Source organism: Neomonachus schauinslandi, chromosome 7 (genome assembly GCF_002201575.2).
Source record: "Neomonachus schauinslandi chromosome 7, ASM220157v2, whole genome shotgun sequence".
In the NCBI taxonomy this organism is placed as follows: domain Eukaryota; kingdom Metazoa; phylum Chordata; class Mammalia; order Carnivora; family Phocidae; genus Neomonachus; species Neomonachus schauinslandi.
In genome coordinates this window covers 119,616,356-119,636,950 of record NC_058409.1, presented here as the reverse complement: position 1 = coordinate 119,636,950, position 20,595 = coordinate 119,616,356, and the positions used below count along the sequence as shown (strand labels likewise).

The window sequence follows — 20,595 nt, the reverse complement described above, 5'->3', positions numbered from 1 at the left end:
GAACAATGATATGATTTGCCTTTGGTTATCTAGTAATGGGAAACCCAAAGATTAAAAGTGCCGATCATTTACACTTTACCTTGTAAAAAAAAATAGATGAAACATTTCACGGCGAAGTTTGAAGAAAGTGAAGTAAACATTCACCATGAAGCGATTATTTTACATCAAGCTGGAAACCTCAGAGTATTGTACACAAATGTCTTCCACCCACCATGACACTGGGTCAGACAACATTGGTTCTAGGTTTTCTCCTCCATCATGTTCCTGTTCCATTCCCACTGCTTTAGTGCCTAAGCTCTGTGACTATAACCTCTCCATCCTTCAGTGTGTCTTCACACAGATGCCATCATCAAAATCCTATCTGTTCAAGTCTCCTCGTGTTTAAATAGTCGATGCCTACAAGATCAAGTCCATATTCGTTGGCTTCACATGAGTCCTTTTTCAATCTGTCCCCACCTGCCTTTCCACACCTTCAAAACCAACCAAGTCCGTCTGTTTCAGAAATGTCCTCTATTCTTAACCCAGCTCTGTCTATTCATCTCTTTCTCACTCTATCAGACACTTAATCACGAGAACATGATTTAATTGCATAGTTCACACATGGAGTTTTATGGACTCTGATTTTGGAAGAAACAAGAATTTTTACATCCCAATCTTTTTCTCCAATGCCAACGTGATGTTAAATTCTAACTAATAATAATTATAGTCACCATTACTTGAATATTTACAAGGTGCTAAAGGTTTTTACTAAGTAGTGGGAGCAATTAAGTTGCTCAAAAAATTCAGACGCACTGAAAAATAAAAGTTGTTATGTTTTACCTATAATTTGATCTTTTCATGAACTTATCTAAACTCAATCTTATCAAATAATTCAAACCCTATGTTTAGGCACTGTTCAGTCTTTGATGGTAGTATCATTTTCTTCTGTCTCTGTCCCCCCCCCCTTAAACATGGCATTAATTAGACTTACATGGATATCCCACATGCAACCCAAATTCAATATGCCCAAGGCCATGTGCTTACTTACCATATTCCTCCCTTCATCTACCACCCTTTTTTTCCTCCTATGTTAATGGTTACCAAACCAAAAATCCGTAGGTCTTCTCTACAATTTTTTTTTTCCACAGGCAACTGATAAAATTTTTTATTTCACTTTTGAATTTTCACACTTTTCCTGATTATTCCGTGTTAAGGTGGAAACTAGAACTGTTTAAAAGACATACACAAATCTAGTACATCAATAACTGGGGATTTTTCTTTTTCTTTTTTTTTTGGCTATACTATTTTCACAACCACAGGAGTGCTTGACCGTCACAGAAGCAAACGTGAGGCAGAATACTGGTAAGGAAAAACGGAAGCAAGAAAGAGCTACCAGAGGTACAGACAGGCTCGTTCCACATTCACTACTGCATTTTCAAGCGCCAAGTATTAACTGCACATTTTTGTTCAGCTAGAAAGGGGGGAGGGATTTTTTTTCTTTTTTCTTTTTTTTTGGTTTTAAATCAGTGCATGAATGTTTCTTTTCTCATTTCAGCAGATGGACAAACAGGTGGACACTACAGCTACGTGGAATGTTCAAGGGAGAGGGGGTACGGTGAGACTGGTAGGCCTGGCTATTCTGGACTCTCCCCACTGCGTTGTTCATGCAACTTCCCTGCATTATAGGGTCTTGTTCAAACAGGTCTGTGAACTTGGCTGGAGGAGCACACTTGGGAGATCTGGTGACAGGTACTAACAAGCGTTATCAGGGCTGGCTGCAACACAGGGAGAAATCATGGGTATTTAAAAACACTTTTTAAATTCAATCTCGGTCTGACTGAAGAGCAACAAGCATGCTGAGAACCGGAGGAAGCCAGAGCTGTGTGCTGGAAGCTCTTCGCAACTCTCTGAAGAGAGGTCTGCTGACCAAAGTGCTCGCCATCTTTGCTCACCCCCTTCAGGCCCCCACCCTGCCCAAACAGTATTAAACAAAGAACAGAAGACCACGACAGAATTCAAAAAGAAAAAAATGTGAGGAAACAGGACAGAAACTTAGGGAAAAGAAAAACCAAGTCAACAGTCAAAAAGGACAGTGGGAAGAATGTTTGATTTCAAAATTTTAAAAGCCCCAAGCTAGGAAGCACCCAAAGACTGAGTACTTCTTAAGTGAAAGGCAATCTCTGCAGAACATGACTCTTAAAGGTATTACCCAGGAAACAGATAAGGCCATTCACGAGATACACGGCTTTTTTCTTCTTCAGGTCCTGGTTACAAGGAAAACAGATTCCACTACTGGAGTACAAGTTGCAAATCAGTCAGATGGCTGTGGGAAAGGGGTGTCAGTCACATGTTCTAGGAACACTGGACCTTTTCATGGTGTCAAAACCCAATTAACTGCCACAAAGAGTTTCCATTTCAGGCTTCGAGTTTACTCAGAGGAAGACACTGTGGACATCTGCAGTCATGAACTTTCGAGTGGCAACAGCCCAAACTGGCCAAGTGTCTAATCCCCAAAAAACAGGCAGAACTACTGTGAGCTGCTGTCACACTTGAATGTCACAGGACAGGTGTCTCACTCCACGTCCCAATATAATCTCTATAACTTTCTGTACAACTTTACCATGGAACTGTTATTTCAGTGACTAGTTTGATATCAGATTAAACTTTCCAAAAAGTTACACATAATTCAGGTCTAGTTTTTCTACCAGTAAGAGTTCTGCTAAGTTACAAAACCCCATAATCACAGTGTTCAGTTTAAAAAAAATTCAACACACAGTAATCCTATCAATGTCAATCAAAATCAAAATTTCAGAATGCCGTGGCATTTATGTGACCAATCTGAGTTTTAGATACAAACACCAGCTGTTTATCCCATGAACCATTTTGCTAGGCTGAGGCTGTGAAAAATTGAAAGTCGACGTAGGACTCTTTTTTTTTTTTTTTTTTTTAATCGCACAAAGGGATATATGTGGAGGGTAGAGTGACATTGAACAGATCACGAAGCACAACAGACATTAGTTCTCTCCCTCCCCAGCATCTCTTTCATCTCCCTGGTTTTCCGACGTGCACAGTGTGAGATGGTCCCTAAGCAACTGCATGATCAGGGTGCTGTCTTTGTAAGACCCTTCATTCAGTGTATCCAATTCAGCAATCGCTTCATCAAAGGCCGTTTTTGCCAGGCTGCAAGCCTTTTCAGGAGAATTTAGAATCTCGTAGTAGAAGACTGAGAAATTCAGTGCCAGGCCAAGTCGAACTGGGTGTGCAGGCTGCATTTCTTTCTTGCTAATTTCAAATGCTTCCTGGGAAGCCTGCTGGGAGTTCGACACCGTGCTTTGTTTATTACCTCCAGATGCCACCTCAGAAAGATATCTAAAATAATCTCCTTTCATTTTCAAGTAGAACACCTTGCTTTCTGGTTGTGTAGCACTGGGAATAAGATGTTTGTCCAACAGCTCCTGAACATCATTGCAGATATCCTGCAGTTCGGCCTCTGTCTTCTCCCGGTGCTCTCTGCCCAGCTGCTGCTGCTTCTCAGTCCTCCCGGTTTTCTGCTCAATGCTGGCGATGACGCGCCACGAAGAGCGGCGGGCGCCCACCACGTCCTTGTAGGCGACGGAGAGCAGATTTCTCTCCTCACTGGAGAGTTCGTGCCCCTGTTCCGAGGCCGCAGCCATGGCTTGCCGTACCAGCTCACTTTTATCCACGGTCGTTCCCGGGGGGAGAGCAACAGGACGCAGAGACGCTTGTGAGCGAAGCTCGGACGGAGCGCGGTGACCGCGTCCCTCCCAAGCCCACTCCTCAGGCGGCGGCGGCGGCGGCGGCAGCTCCACTTCCGCCTCTTGTCTACTATTTTTGAAAAGCAAGCAATTAAACAAAATTGCTGATTTGATTTTCCAAAAATTTCTATTCCTGATTTCCTCCCTCCCCCCTATTACTTCTACTCTACCCTAGATCCTAGCTCTAATAACCTCTATGAAAGAGCCTGCTTCTAGTCCTGCCCCCTTCAAATACATTCTCCATGTCGTACCTGGGTTGCTCTACTGAAAATGTAAATCTAGTGTGTTTAAACTAGCTTGTTTGTTTAAAACTAGTTTGTTTAAAACCCTTACTAGTAATGGGATAAATCCTAAGATTCCTGGCTCAACACAAAACATGACACAAATACTATTTTTCCAGTAACATTTGCCACTATTCCCTATCTCACAATTAATGCTTTCATAAAAGGGAGATGCCTGTAATGTCTCCTCACCCCCATGATTTTTTTATATCCTTTCACCTTTGGTCATGGTGTTCCCTCTAGAGTTTCTTTTTCACGTTTATTTATCTGGCTAACTCTGACTCATGTTCAAATACTTAATATCTATGACATTATCCCACTTTGTGCATGTATTGCCCCTAAAACTTATTAAAACTCTTTAGGACAATCACAGACCTGTACCTCTGAAACAAATAATACATTATATGTTTAAAAAAAAAAAAAAAAAAAAAAAAGGAGGAAGGGAAAAAAGAAGGGGGGGGAAATCGGAGGGGGAGATGAACCATGAGAGACCATGGACTCTGAGAAACAAACTGAGGGTTCTAGAGGGGAGGGGTGTGGGGGGATGGGTTAGCCTGGTGATGGGTATTAAAGAGGGCAAGTATTGAATGGAGCACTGGGAGTTATACGCAAACGATGAATCGTGGAACACTACATCAAAAACTAATGATGTAATGTATGGTGATTAACATAACATAATAAAATTAAAAAATGTAAAAAACAAAACAAAACAAAACAAACTTTCAGGACAGGATTTGTGCTTGGGTTGAAAACTGCATTCATTAATCTCAAGTGACCTTCCCACTCTAAAATTCTAAACCCTGTGATTTCCCTTACTAGTCATACCCACCCCAATCCTCTCAAACCCAGCTTCTCTCTTTCAAAATTCTATGTAAGGCTTTTCCAACTCAGAAAAAAAAAATAATTTAAGGAAAACATTTCTCTCAGTTATCAGAAGATAACTCACATATTAGGTGCCAAATTTAGATAAGCATCTACACAAACAAGACCCATTTCCTCATTAAACTTCCTTGAGGGAGATTTCGCTGATTTTCATCATTCTGCCAGTTCCAAAATTTCTCAATCTTTCTTCCAAAACATTTTTATATGCAAGTAAAACTGGCTGAATATACAGACTCATAGAATTTTAGACCTATAAGAAACATTACATTTAACTAGCCTAAATCCCTTCTTTTTACAGAAAAGAAAATGAAGCCCAAAGATTTTCTGAAGGACACATTGCTCATGAGTTTATGTGTTTCTGCTACACATGTGTTTGTCACCATACTCCCAAATATATTTACACACACATTTGTACCACACAGTATGTAGCTAGACCCCTGTCGTATCCCTGGTTTTAGGGGGATGGAAATCACAGCTTCTCCTTGTTCATTGCTTTCTTAAAAAAAAAAAATCAACACTATCTAATTCCGATTTTACACTCTAAGTGAAGGAAAATGTTGACTGAATGAATGACTGACTCCCCTACTACTCTGCTAACTGGTGTTAAGGCATCTCTCTGAGCCCGACTTTGTTTCTCCTGGCATGAATCTCATTCACTCACGTCAATGGCAGCCATATCCAGGGACTTGTGGTCAGAACAGAGTCTAGTGTGCTGTTTCTCTCTAATTATTCTACTTGACATTGCTCTGGCTTTTTTTTCCCTCCAGTGTGTGACTGGAAGTCTCTTTAACAGTTGAAATAGTGGTTATGTATGCACACTGGAGAAATGGACAATATTCACTAAGATCTGTCATTCGTAAGGCACTGTGAGTGACTAATCCTTGCTCTCTCCTTTTCTAGCTTCAATATATGCATTATGATCAATGTTAACTTCTATGATTACTCTAAAGGCAATAAAAGGTAATACTTTCCTCAAGTGGTACAGGGCCAGGATGGATTATCCTGCTGTCTGGTCTTTAACGCAAGATGTCTAAGTTACACATGATTTGGACCTATAATAAGTAAAGGGAGAACATTCTTATCAACTCTCCTCTGTAAAAAACTGGAGTTCAGAAGCCTTGCCCCTGGTTTCCTTAAGAGGAAATCAGAGCAATTCAAAAAGAGTGGATTCCAGGTATAGATATCAGATTCATTAGAACTATTACCTGAACCCCACAGTTTGAGCTACTTGTTACTCACCTACCACCTCAATACTGGTCCAGTGCCCAGACTGATTCTGACTGAGGCAGGAGGCATTGAAGAAGCTCTTCTCCATACTATGATAAGCCTTACTCAACCAATCTCGGTTTAGTTTCCTTGACCTTTGCTTTGTTCCCATGTAAGACTTACAGTAACATATGTGGAAAACCAGATTTTTTTCCCCAGTAGAGGTATATGCAAACTGTGTGTTTAAATTAAATTATTATAAGCATTTAATATGAGTAGAATAACAATTTAAAATTTTTAAACATCCCTATGAGAAGTGGATAGTTAAAGGAAATGCATCATTATATTTTCTGCTATTCAAAAAATTATTTTTTAGAAAGTTGTATTTCCACATACCAAATTTTTAAAATTATGCTATAAATCTTCATGTTAGCCATAGTCAAAATCATGTGATAAACTGACTTAGGTATTACAAATAAAAGACCCCTGATTCCTTTAATATTATAACTGAGACTTAGAAAAATAAATTTAATACCCAGTCTAGAATTGAATGTTTATTTTAGGGCAATAAGGATAATTTTTTTTTTTTCAACTTCCTTTTCCAAAGAGAGTCTTGACTCACATGATTAGTGACCAGCAGAGGGCACTACCTACACAGCTGAGGGTCTGCATTCTTGATGACTAACTTCTTCCACTCCCATCCCCACCCACTGGCACTCACACTACCACCATCACTATAAGGTACAACCCAGACTCGGTCAAGTGAAAAGAAAGAAATCTGTGCTTGTTTGTTCCTATCATATCAGAAGTTAACCTTTAGCTGGAAACTAAATTTACACCAATGCACTAAGCTTAGATCATTGTTCTGATATAAATATAGCCTTAAGCTAGAATTTCTTATATATTCAAGGAAGATAAGTGGATTCCTTTGTACTTTGTTTCAACCATCAATTGTGGTTAAAAACTCAAATTACGTTTCGCTGAAACTGCTTCTTCCTATCATACATCAATTCCCACATATATAAAGTGAAATTTAACCTACATGTTTCCAGTATTACTTTTTTACATGTTTCCAATACTATTTAAACTGTACCTCTGCAGGGGCGCCTGGGTGGCTCAGTCGTTTGGCGTCTGCCTTCTGCTCGGGTCATGGTCCCAGGGTCCTGGGATCGAGCCTCGCATCGGGCTCCCCGCTCAGCAGGACGCCTGCTTCTCCCTCTCCCACTCCCCCTGCTTGTGTTCCCTCTCTCGCTGTGTCTCTCTGTGTCAAATAAATAAATAAAATCTTTAAAAATAATAATAATAAATAAACTGTACCTCTGCAGAACTCTAGTACTACTAGAAAAATTTAGAAGGCTTTTTATAGCTTGCTTATGCTCTCTCCTTTCAACAGGAGAGTGATTTTATAACTTTTAAAATGTTTTTGTTTGTTTAAATCAAGAAACTGCTAGGGTAAATTCATAGGTGTATTTCATGTGAGAAATTTCCTAAATTTCCTAAATTTTCATAAATGTAATGCCTTACTGAAAAATTCTTCACTGAAAATTGTATAATACTGGAGAAAAATGAGAAATGTAAAATAGACAGCAGCATCAGTTTATCAAACAGAATCCTTCTAAAAATGAAAGCAAGACCCTCCCTTTCTATATTTAATAGCTTTGTGACATTGGGAAGATTACTTAAACTTATCTTGCCTCAAATTCCTCCTCTGTAAAGTAGGGATGATAATGTTATTCTAGTTTCTCAGTTTACAGATGAAAAACTGAAGCCAACCATGATTCTGAAACTTTGTGAGATATATCTTATTTTAACAGCTAAGAATAGAACACAGGCTCCTGAATTCTCATCCTGTTCATTCTACCTCTTTTCCTATATTCTTTTCTAAGTACAATCAGAATCTCTAACCAAGGCTAAACTTAGTATATAATTTACCTCTACTCCATTTATATGACTATATAAGCAGCTGTGAATAAGCAAGATGTTTTTCTTCAAAAATAACTTATTTTGATGCAGAAAAAAAATGTTAAGTGATGATTTAATATTTACCATATTCATTTGGATCCAAAATGAAAGTCCACGCAAAAATCTTTACCAATGATGGTGAAATCCTAGAAAGTTAACATATTTTTAGAAAGGGATATAATTTAGAAAAGGATATAAATTATTTCCCTATTCACATTGTTTTCAAAAAGTTATTAAAATTTAATTTCTTGCAAATATATTTTTATACAGAGAGGAGCCAATGGCAAGGCAAAATAGAATCAAAGTTTATAAGTATTCAGTTATAGGATTAGAGAGTTTCATTGAAAAATACAGGCTTGGCTCCTGGAAAATCTCAAATATAGGGTTGGATTAGGGAAGGCTATTTAAAAATTCAAGATAATGACTATCTGACAAAACACAATTTAATATTCACAGTATATTATGCTATTATCATCTCTACAAATAATAACTCAATTTAATTCTCACAACAAACCTACATACTTTATTGAGATTGTCACCTATGTTTTATAATGAAGAAACTGAGGCACAGAGAAGTAAAATAAATTACCCATATCACATAGCTGGGAAATAGCAGAGCTTGGATCTGCACCCAGGCTGGTCAACTCCAGAGGCCATGCATTTAACACCAGCTCTATGCTGCCACATCCCCAATAAAAGCCTTCAATAGTTTCTTGTCATGCTCAGAATAAGTTCCTTGCTGTGGCCCTCACATAGTGTGACCCTGCAGATCTCCCCAAGTTCATCTCTTCTGCTTCCTTTTTGCCTACAATGTTGCAACCACATTGACCTTTCTTTTCCTTTGACAAGCCAAGTTATTTTTCCAGGGTCTTGAAACTTATTATTCCCTCTGCCCTAATGCCCATCCCTTTGATCATCATATGGCTGTCTTCTCTCTAGCCTTCAGATCCCACTTTAAGTGTCACCTCCTAGCAGAGATCTTTATGATCACACGCTGAAAGAAGCCACCCCATTACTGCCTAATAAAACAACCTATTAAATATTTCTTTGTAACAGTTATAACTCACTGATATTTTTCTTGTTTAAGCATTTATTTTCTTTTCCTTCCATACGAATGAAAGCTTTAAGAAAACAGGGACTTTGTCTCATTCACTGCTCTAGCTCCAATAACGTTGCTTTCCAATCTTTTGACATTGTAGGACACATGGAAATAATAAAAAATAAAATAAAAAATAATTTGTGTAAATTGAAGGAGATTTAGCATCTTGATATACGGCTTAACAAAAAAATATTATATTCAGTATATAATTATAATAAGACAAATAGGATACAAATACTAGGGATCACATTAAATATTAAACTTGTATAACATTTTTAAATAAAACCTTTACAAAATTTTAATATGAAATATGATCTGGCATTTATGAATATACTATCTTCTATTAAGCTTTGTGCTTAAAATAAGAGCATAATGTCTGATGAGTTTTTAATGATGATATTTTCAAATTTTTTTTTTAAGATTTTATTTATTTATTTGACAGTGAGATAGCAAGAGCAGGAACACAAGCAGGGGGAGTGGGAGAGGGAGAAGCAGGCTTCCCGCCGAGCAGGGAGCCCGATGTGGGGCTCAATCCCAGGACCCTGGGATCACACCTGAGCTGAAGGCAGATGCTTAATGACTTAGCCACCCAGGTGCCCCAATTAGCCACCCAGGCGCCCCGATATTTTCAAATTCTTAATAGCATCAATGAGTAACTTTTTTAGAAAAAAAAAGATAAAAAATTTGTACACAAGAAATATATTTATAGTAGCCATCAGATTGTTCTTATTTTCATCAATAAACATAATGTTGTAATATCTTGTTATAATGGGAATGTTCAAACTTTTCAGTTTCAGAATAACAAAGAAGCTCTAATTTGCAGAATATATATATATATCTTTGAAGCAGTCATCATTCAGCTAACCAGGTTACTGTGGCAAGAGCGTATCTGCTGCAAATGAGCTTAAGAATCTTCCATATGTGAGGACAGCACTCAATGGTGCCACTTGGTTCTCTATTCCTGTGGAGTCCTCATTGGGTTTCTTTGCTTCCTCTTCCTTAATGGGAAGCTGCCCATTTTTCTCCATGGATATCAGGAACACATATTCATCAGTTCAATAAGTCCCATATTCACGATGAGCAGAGAAGAGCGCTTAGCTAACTGTTCAAATAGATTTTCTCTTTGGCTAGGCTCAATGAGTTGGGACAAATTCATGACTGCTGGACATGAGATGACCATGTGGTGCCTCCCTTTGAGGTTCTTCTGATGGGGCACTCAGGTGGTGGCTACTGTCTCCAGTGAGCTCTGACCTCTCAAACCAATGGCCACCAATGGTGACCTGAGAGACTTTACTTAAAACCTTGCTACTCAAAGCTTTGCTTTGGGTTTAAGGGTGGTCCCTACCAGTTTCATTGATATCACTTTGGTATTTGTTAGAAATGCAGAATCTTAGTCCATTGGTTATGAATCTGCGTTTTATTTATTTGTTTTGTTTTATTTGTTTGTTTTTTAAGTAGGCTCCACACCCCGTGTGGAGCCCGATATGGGACTTGAACTCAAAACCCTGGGGTCCCTGAATTTGCATTTTAACAAGAATTCCCTCCTAATTATTATGCACATTAAATTTTAAGGATTGCTTTAGAACACTACTTTGTACAGAATAAGTTGGCAACCAATAGTTTTGGAATAAAACTGTGTGAATTATATAATGGAAATGCAGAGAACTGAAAGGATATTGCAGTGTTTTTTGTTATTTTTAAGGACCTTGCCATGATTTACACTTATACAAGCACACACAGCTTATTTGAAAAAAACATGTAAACTGTAGATGCCTGCAAGTAAGGCAAAACTTGTCATAGTGGTGCTACTTACAGGTTTGGGATGAATTGTCTGAATAACTGAAATCTTACTTTTTTTTGTTCAGCCATCTTTCTGAAAGCAATAATTTTCATAAAACACATGCCAACTTGCCTCTTTTGCTTTCTGTCATGTTTCTGCATATAACATGTATAGGTATTAAATGCATATAATACATACATGTATAATGGGTAAGCATGTCTCACATGCGTTCAAAATAATAATTTTTTTAATCCCTGTTCAGTTCATTCACTCACACAGTCAGCCAACTCTATAAAACATCCATTTTTCCAGATTTTCCTTTCTTTTTCTTTTCTTACCTCCTCTCCATTTCCTAACTGGCCTTAGAAATGAATATTCCAGGAATTGAGACATCAAATATTTGCAACTTCAGGCTGTTCCAGACTTTGTCAGTACTTCTGAGGTCAATCAGAGTTAAAGGAATTTGTTAAGCTTTATTTTTTATGTCAGTACAAAAATCTCCTTTTCACTGTTTTTACTTTCTCATTGGTATCCCTGGTTATGCGTACTGGTTGTCACTGGAATTTTCCAAAATTAATTATAAGTTACAGTGTCTAGTTGGCTGTCTAGTTTGATTCTTTTCATTCTTCACACCACAAATATTTTTTTTAGATTTATTTATATTAAAGAGAGAGAACAGTCGGGAGGGGAAGAGGGAGAGGGAGAGAGAAACTCAAGCAGACTCCTCTCTGAGTGTGGAGCCAGATGCGGGGCTTGATCTCACAACCCCGAGATCAGACTTGAGCCAAAATCAAGGGCTGGAGGCCCAACCGACTACACCAGCCAGGTGCTCCCACAGCATAACTATTTATTGGATATCCACTATAGGTATGACACTTACCTAGGATGCTTAATCAGATAGGATGTCATAGGTTATGCTGCAGAAACAAAGAATGCCCAAATCTTAGTGCCATGTTAAAAGGACTATTTATTTCTCACTCAGAGTACATTTTCATCATAGATCAACAGTAAACTCTACCATCATAGCCATTCAAGGGTCCAAGCTGATGGAGATTCTATCTTCATATCTGCTGCCATGATATCATGGCAGGGGTTGGGAATAAGGTGAACCATACACTGGCTCTTAAAACTTACACCGAGAAGTGACATACATCGCTTCTCTCACATTCTGTTTTCCAAAGGACGTCATAAGGTTGTGCCTGACTTTAAAGGGATCGAGGAAGTATAATCCTACCATGTGCCCAAAAGGGGAAGAGCCATATCTGAATAGTCCTAACCCCACAGCTCTACCTAAGGAGAAATCAAATAACACACAAGCACAAGCCTGTTTTCAAAGACTTTAGAAACTAGTTGTAAACAGAGGTGAGTATCAGATATAAAATGTTCTAAGTCTCAGAGTGCAGTGCTAAGAAAAAAAGTGGTTAAGAATTGCAGAGTTAGAAGAAATAAACGTGGATGAGTGAGTCAGGGAAGCATATAGACAAGGTGAGACCATGTATAAATTGCTGGATTCAAGTGTGAAATGAAATGAGTAAGGATATTCATGGTTGTAACCATAATGGATGAAGCAGGGGTGGGAGCGCACTACTGAAAAGTATATACTAACTGACCAGAGAAAATACTGAAAATATTTGTTCCAATAGGAGCAAAGAGTCCCTTATATCTAACAGAAGGCAAACCTGGATAGGCCCAGTAGGAATAGGTTATTAAGAACCTTGAATGCCAGTTAAGATGTGTGCACATTACCTTTAATATGGACTCCTTTGGATTTGTTCACCTTTGACCTTCTCTTTAGCCTTTTGATGACGGTCCACCACATTGCAGGGATGGACCACTATATTACAGACTGACAAAACAGAAACCAGGGGAAAATGTGGGACTTTGTTAGAGAACAGGGTTACATAGACATTTACACCTTTCTTCGTGGAATATAGGTGCACTAACAGTAAGAAAGAAATGCCCATGAAGCCAATCTGGCCCTGAGCATTTGGGGGTCATTAAAAACAATGCAAAGGCCAAACGAAACAAAAACTCTAGTTTCAAAGCAACATATAGCTGGTAGTGTTTTATCAGAGCTACAGGAAAGAGGCTTTTTATATCAAATAAAGGGGAAGAACAGGAGTGATGATGGAAAAAGTGTGGGTCTGGATTCCAGGAGTCCTATATCTTCGTGGCAGAGAGCTCTCTTATTGGCAGTATGATTTTGGATCTAACATCTTTCTGGATGTCAATCTCTCCACTTGTGAAAATAAATGTGTTGAGCTTATACAATCCTCAAAACTATGTGTTTAAATATTTTTCTTCTTGGTTTATCAAACAAATGTTAAGGATAAAATATATAGCATTAAATCAATATAGATATACTAAAAGTCTTTTTGATAGGAAAACTTATGTAAAAGATGAGAGAATATGTAACAAAATAACTAGCAATGCAGGAAACCTAGTGACGTCAAACTCTTACATATCACTTTTCAAAGCAATGTTAATGATAGTTTAGTGGGCAGAATCTTTTTGTGGGACTTAGAACAATCTGTTCCCATCATCACCATGGTCTTGCTTTACGACTTCAGCAAGTTACTACAACTAAACCACCTCAAGCACAATTGGATGGGAGTCAGTTGTTAGTTATCCAACAAAAAGATGTCATAATATAAGTACACATTTAAAGGTATATTTGAATTTTCTCTGCTGCTGTTATTTTTGCTAACTTCACCTTATCATCACATACATCCTGTGACTGTGTCTTCAACCCCTTCAGTTACATTTCCATGTAACTATTATACTTCTGTTACATTCTGGCTCTAATATAACGCTCTGTAGTTTTCTGTGAGAATATAATATTAATGTCCATTTTGGAGGCAAAAGCAAACTCAAATAAGATAACGGATATGGGAGGCTTCCTCTATAGTTTAAAAATAAATTCAGTGATCTTTCATTCTTCTGCTTTGATAAACGGATTAAAAGAATTTTACCAAGTCATGAATTAAAATCTGCTCAGAATAGACCAAGAAATTCCCTAGTGAGATGTACTGATCTTAGATGGTCTGTCAGTTGTTGGTAATTCTTTAACCCTTTATTTTTCTCAGTGAAAACTGCAGTCTCCTTAGGGGAGGGCCACATGTTATGGTATTCTTTATACCTGGAGTTTTAGGTAAACCCAGATAGAAAAACTCTGATGAGGATTTTAATGTTATGCAAGTCAGTAGATCAACCATATTTTTTTACAATAGAAATTCTGATCTTCAAAGCAAGGAAATACATTCTTCCCCCAGATTTTTTATAATTAGCTGAAGACAATTTTAAAAATAACTTAGTTTCACCATCTACTTAGCTTCACTACCATTGTGTTCTGTATGTGATCCGTCTTCCTGGGACTTTTATAAAGACAGATATGGAACTGGGTCAGCTTGTAGAACTGAATTATTTTAATTCATTCTTATTAGGGCTCTGTAAGGAACTTGAAGCCATGACAGAGTTCAACATCCTTGGAGCCAGTTTTGGAAGCAAAAATGAATTAATCAAATGGATTTGGAGTCATGTTCTGCATGGCAACCTAAGAGTCACCTTGCTCCTCCCTAACCTGCTTGTCACTGTTCCCATTCCATGTCCCAGTCACCAAGGACCTGTGAACGGAACCTTACCTTTCCATTCCCTTTTCCAGTTCAGTCATTCCTCATTTCTCTTCTAGATTACCACAGCAGCCTCCTAACTATTCTCCCCCTCTCCAATTTGCTTCTCTCCCACCTCTCACACTCCTTCCCCACCATTCCTCCTAACTTGTTTGGGGTTATCTTCACCTCCTCTGGAAAGACTTTCTTGAGTTCCCTAGTCTAAATTGAGTTAATTTCTCAGTATAACCCTTGTGCTGCCTGCAGTCTAGCCCTTTCTATGTGGCTTGGTAGCTGCATATTTCTCTGCTCCTCTCTGAAGTGGAAGCTACTCGTGGAAGCTACTAAAGGATGCTATCTTCATTGGGTCTTTAAAACCTAGCACATAATGTTGGTACAAAACAGTCCCTTCATAAATATTTGTTGGATGACTATATGAATAAGTAAGTTATTAATAAATTAGTAAACAATCAAACAAGAAATAGAAACACAAAGAATTAGTCATGCAAGTAAAATTTCAAATCAAGGAATTTTGCTAAATTCTACTCTGAAACTAATAGTACTCTATATGTTAACTAACTAGAATTTAAAATAAAAACTTGAAACAAAATAAAACAAACAACAACAAAAACAAATCAAGGAAGTGTGAATGATTTCTGTCTACTGCTTGTCCAGATTCCTAGTAATTTAAGATGCAGCTCCAAGTCATGGCTGGAGAACAATAAATGTGCTATTATGAAGCATGCTAAGCAGTTCAACTCTGCTATTTTGTACAATAGTGGTCAACAGCACATTAGCTAATGTAAAAAGCTCTGCAGTAGGCATTGCTTGGAAGTTGACCCCAAATGCGCAGAAGATGGGAAATGGAAGCAATAAAGCTCCCATACTCTTTTATAAGACCATAAATCAGTTCTTAGAATAGAAAAACAAATCATATAAATTTCCTTCTTTTCTGCACCAAAATAGCTAGCTTTTCACTGCTTGTTCTTTTCCTTATCCATGAAATTTTGATTGATATGATAACCCTGAAATAGATTACCCAGGCAACAGATAAACCTTTCCTATGGTGGCCAGTCAGGTGAAATTTTTCTACATCCTTTCTCTTGAAAACAAAATCTCTTTTTCTAGTGGTCTTAAATTGTGAATATTTGATTCCAATTTCACCTTCAGCAGATTTCTTTAACACCCAAGCATAATTATGTGCATGACCTTGCACATGAAAAAGGGATGACATCTGTTATGCTATCACTATCGGAAATGTGAAAGTACTCTGATCTTTTCCTTATTTATACTCAAATAGTACTCAGAACCTGTCTTAGTCTATTTAGGCTGCTATAATAGAATACCATAGACTAGGAGGCTAATAAACAACATAAATTTATTTCTCATCGTTGTGGGGAGTGGGAAGTCCAAAATCAAGACGCCAGTAGATCTCATGTTAGGTGAGGAACTGCTTTCTGGTTCATAAATGGCCATATTCTAGCTGTATCTTTATCGGGCAGAAGGGGCAAGGGAGCTCACTGTGGTCTATTTTATAGGCACTAATCCCTTTCATGAAGCCTCTGCCCTTATGACCTAATCACCTCCCCAAAACCCACTTCCTCATAACATCACATTGGGGGATAGGACTTCAACATATGAATTTTAGGGAGACACATTCAGTCTATAATAGAATCCTTCAGGGCAATGAGGTTATATAAAATATGATTCGTCCAAAATGATTTGTCTCAGTCTTTTTGAGATTTTTGTTTTCTTTCTGATAGGTTAGAGATAGGTATAATGTTTAGTTCCATTTAGGACATTTTAATCATCCTCTTGGATTTAATATAGTGAAGTTGAATCGACTTAACAATCAAACCAACTTACCTACATTCACACCCAGGATGTAGTCATCTACTTTAAGATGTGGCTTTTTATTCCTTAAAAGCCACATCAAAATAGCAGTCAGAAAGTAAGAAGACATCAAAAGACACATGCTCCCTGCTGCATTAATGAGTATTTGAATCCTAGTGTATCTCTCTTGAAATGACTATGTTGAACATAAGAGTTGATTCAAATGATACTTCCTATGAATAAAAAAAAAAGGATTTTTGCAAAAGAACATTATGATCAGTTCATTTTGAAGAAATGAGAAGCAGCTCAAGTTCTCATTCATATTGAGGACAACCACCTGGGTTCTCAGTGATAAGTGCCATAAATGTGCAGAAAGTCAGTTACTCTGTGATGCCAAGTTAAACAACTCCCCTGTGCAATATTCCTACCCTGGTGTTTGAGCATTAGGCATGAGATGGGCCTCTTCCATGTGGCAGTTCAGAAAAAACAGCAGTAAAATGATTTTTAAACAAACTGAGTCATACAAGTGATGGAAGGATGATGGAAACCAAGAACACATTGATTGCATTTGCATATCTAATCACTCCCTGCAACAGGTGGTCCATTACGCATACCTCTCCCCTACGAGGACCAGAAGCCAGTGGGGGACGGGCCTTCTGTTGATTCCTATTTCACTACTTACACACACATAATTCACTGCACATAGTAGAGTATCATTTGAAAGCTGGGCTCTGGGAAATGTTGGTAAGTGTAACTAAACCAAGAAAGAAAATCTCTGTGTTTGTTGGATTAAGTAAAATTAAATGTGATTCTTTACCAAAGGAGCCCTTTAATATTTCTTGAATTTAAAAATGTACATTAAATCTCTCTAAATAGAATATGCAATGTACTCATGCTTACTTGATCACAGAGCTTTTCCTTTGAGAGAAACTTTCAGAAAACACTTGAATGGAATCAGAAAACACTGACATAAACGTAGCCACAAATTAAGAATAAGGGCCTACGTTTTTTCTGGTGCCCCTGAAACTGACTTACCAAGTTGTCAAAAGAAAGATTTTGATTTCTCTTCACATTAACTCCAGATCTTAAATTTTTCCCACTTAAAAAAAAAAAGATGAGTGAAATAATGCAGGTATAATCTGGATGCACAATCCATTAAGACGGGCAATATAAGCATACTTTGTGTGTGTGTGTGTGTGTGTGTGTGTGTGTGTTTTAATGAGAATCCTTCTCTTTAGGAGAGTATCATTTCAAATCTATATATCTTTTCAAATTTTAGATTGCTGGTAGTGTACATTCAAGCCCTCTCACTGGGTTGTTCCTCAGTTTCCCTCGTAATTTGGAGTGGATTATAAATAATCACTTCATTCAGGGAAGATGGAACACACATGACAATCAATACCATTAACTGCCACAAAATTGGTCTGCTTTTCTGCTCAAAATGGTCAGTTGACCTGCTACAATGAAGACACAAATTTGACTGGGTAAGTTCAATTGATGCCGTTCCAACTCCCTCTTTTATTTTTAAATCACTGCTGCTACTGACTGACAAAATGTCTTTGAATTGGAGAGACCAGTGGAGAGCTAAGTGACAGAAAAGACATTTATCAACATCTTGACAACTGCTAGCGCCAGTTTGCATCATTCTTTGAAACTTGTTACCTGTGCTATTATTGACCAATAGATTAATCGGTAAGATGTGGGTGAAACCAGCAGGATGGCTGCACCTGCCTCAGCTCCCAGGAACTGTTTTTTTTTGCTGTTTTTTTTAACAGACAAGGGGTTAAATCTATTTTATTGAAAATTAGTTTTGATAACTAAAAAGCCCCAACTCTTTCAAATATCTATAAAAAATAAGCTATTGAATATATTGTGAGTTATGACAGAGATGACAATTAGCCAAACAGTATAATTTGAGGAAATACGTCCCCCATTTGTAGAAAATTACATCTATTTGCACTGGCCTTTCCCAGCATACAACATCTAAGAATTAACAAGGCCACCGACATTTGGAAGAACACCAAGGTCCTTATGTTGATGGATTGAATGTGCTTGGCATATATTCCATACTTCACCACATAAAGGTATACAAATTAAAGACAAAAACTAGGACCAGTAAACTTAACTTGAATAAAATACAAAAGATACAGAACTGATTAAAAGATTCTGGCAGGTTTTATTAATCCGATCAGTTTTAAATAAAGAAATAACCAGAGGAAATTAATAGTTACACTATTCTTTACTTCTCTGACCATCTTTTATAGATGAAATAATTTAGAAGGGTTTCAAATTGAGACTGTTGTTATTCATTGATTTCTAAGTCTTCCATTTGCTATGCCATGTATGTAAACAATATAGACAGTCAATATCAGGAGTGACAGCTCCAGAAGATTGTGGGCTCAGTTAGATGGAGATTTTAAATTCCGCACATAAGTTCCTGTGGTAGAGACATTTACTCTTCACTGAATATCCATGTGTTCTCCCATACTTTCTGCCCTTGAAAGGTTAAGCAATGTGTGCAACCTCTAGTGTATAGATCATGAAAAAAAAGTGGCATGGGACATGCATACTAAAACATTGAAAAGAAGCTTCTTAAGTAACCTCTGATGCTTTATGTTGAGATGTCAGATCATCTGTCTGCCTGGGCTTTTGAGTAGCTGCATGTGCCAGAGCCCTGAAGCAACCTGCACTGTCTAGGTAATAGGAACAAAAGATAAACTTTTACTGAGTTAAGCCCCTGAGATTTGGAAGCCAAATAGTTACGTTGGCATAATCTAGCCTACTTAGACTATGGCCAGTGTTCCTTTGCTGTAATTCTCTAAGCATATAAGGACATAATGCATTATGATGAGATACAGACAAGTATCTCATCAGAGAGCCTTGAGCACCATTCTGAGAAGATAGATCTTTACACTGAATGCAATGATTTATTTTAAGCCATAAGAATGAAATAGGTGTCTTGGGAGAGAAACAGTTCTAGTTATTCCTTGGACAAGGAACCTTATAATATTTCTCAAAGTATGGGTCAAAATTACCTGGGGAGATTCTTAAAAGGCAAACAAGCCAACAGATTCCCAAGCAGCATCCAACATGAACTGAATCACAGTCTAACTGGTACATAGAGCCTAGAAATCCATGTTTTTAAAAAGCACCCCACGTGCTGTTTAAGTATGAAAACTACTAGGGCAAAAGGGATCGAGTCTGGAAACCCAGAGTCCAGCTCACAGTTAAGAAAGATGAGGACCTAAACTAAAGAAGAGCCAGGAAGAATGGAAGGAAGGCATGTATTCTGGAGGGACTGAGAGAGAATGTTTAGATGGATGAAAGGCAAGTGTGGAGACCAGACTTCTGGGTGCTACTCTGGTACGTTAGAGAACAATGAGTAAGAATGTTATGAAAGAGGAAGTGAGAACAGTTTTAACTATTTTGGGTTTGAGCAAAGGTCATTTAAGGCCATACATCAATACTAGACAGTCTTACTTTTGGAAATCGTATCCCACATTACAACAAAAAGTCTTAAATGTATTCATTTCACATTAAACACAATTTGCTTAAAACAATGTGGTATCTGGTTTGTGGCTATTGGAATAGTTGACATCATGCCATATATTGTTTTGATATTGAAGTTTTCTTTTTCATATCTTGGTGACATGTTTTTCCAGGCTCAAAGTTTCCCAAAGCTCAGGAAAAGTTCTAAGTTCCTAGGCCTATGCCTAAATGATAAAGAAACATTCAAGTGAAGACATCTAGAGTGAGCTGAATATATGGTGTAGAACAGGAAGGAGTGGACATCCTAAGGTGATGGTCATCATCATAGAGATGGTGATGCAGGTTGGGAGAGGTTGAGCCTTTCCAAAATAGGGTGTTCTCATCTTTGTTACTATCAAGTCTATTTGCACAATAAAAAGTACCCTAAATTTATATAGCACTAGATCTTTCTAATCGGTCAATAATATTTCATATAAATTTATCTAAATTATTCTCAAGTTAGAAGGAAGCTAATATTTTATATGGAAAATAACTCCCAAACAGATTAAAAGCTCAATAGCTCATTACATTAAATTTTCCAATTCTGTAGAAAAATGATTAACCACAGCATAAATATAGCATCCCTGAAACTGTCATTTATATTTCTGCCTACTACATCTTTATTCTCTGTAGGTACCTTTTAATCATATGTTTGTACAAT

The 20,595-nt window shown here is 37.6% G+C and overlaps 1 protein-coding gene across 1 annotated transcript; it reads right to left on the bottom strand.

The window, feature by feature from the left end:
* Positions 1–2,944: 2,944 nt before the first annotated feature.
* LOC110585121 (14-3-3 protein beta/alpha-like) lies at positions 2,945–3,653 on the bottom strand. The gene has a single exon (XM_044916679.1). It carries the CDS (start codon positions 3,651–3,653, stop codon positions 2,994–2,996), a length of 660 nt encoding a protein of 219 aa, XP_044772614.1. The 3' UTR covers positions 2,945–2,993.
* Positions 3,654–20,595: the final 16,942 nt, after the last annotated feature.

Coding starts and splice junctions, on each gene's coding strand:
- LOC110585121 (XM_044916679.1), bottom strand. CDS start 3,653: ATGGCTGCGGCCTCGGAACAGGGGCACGAACTCTCCAGTGAGGAGAGA.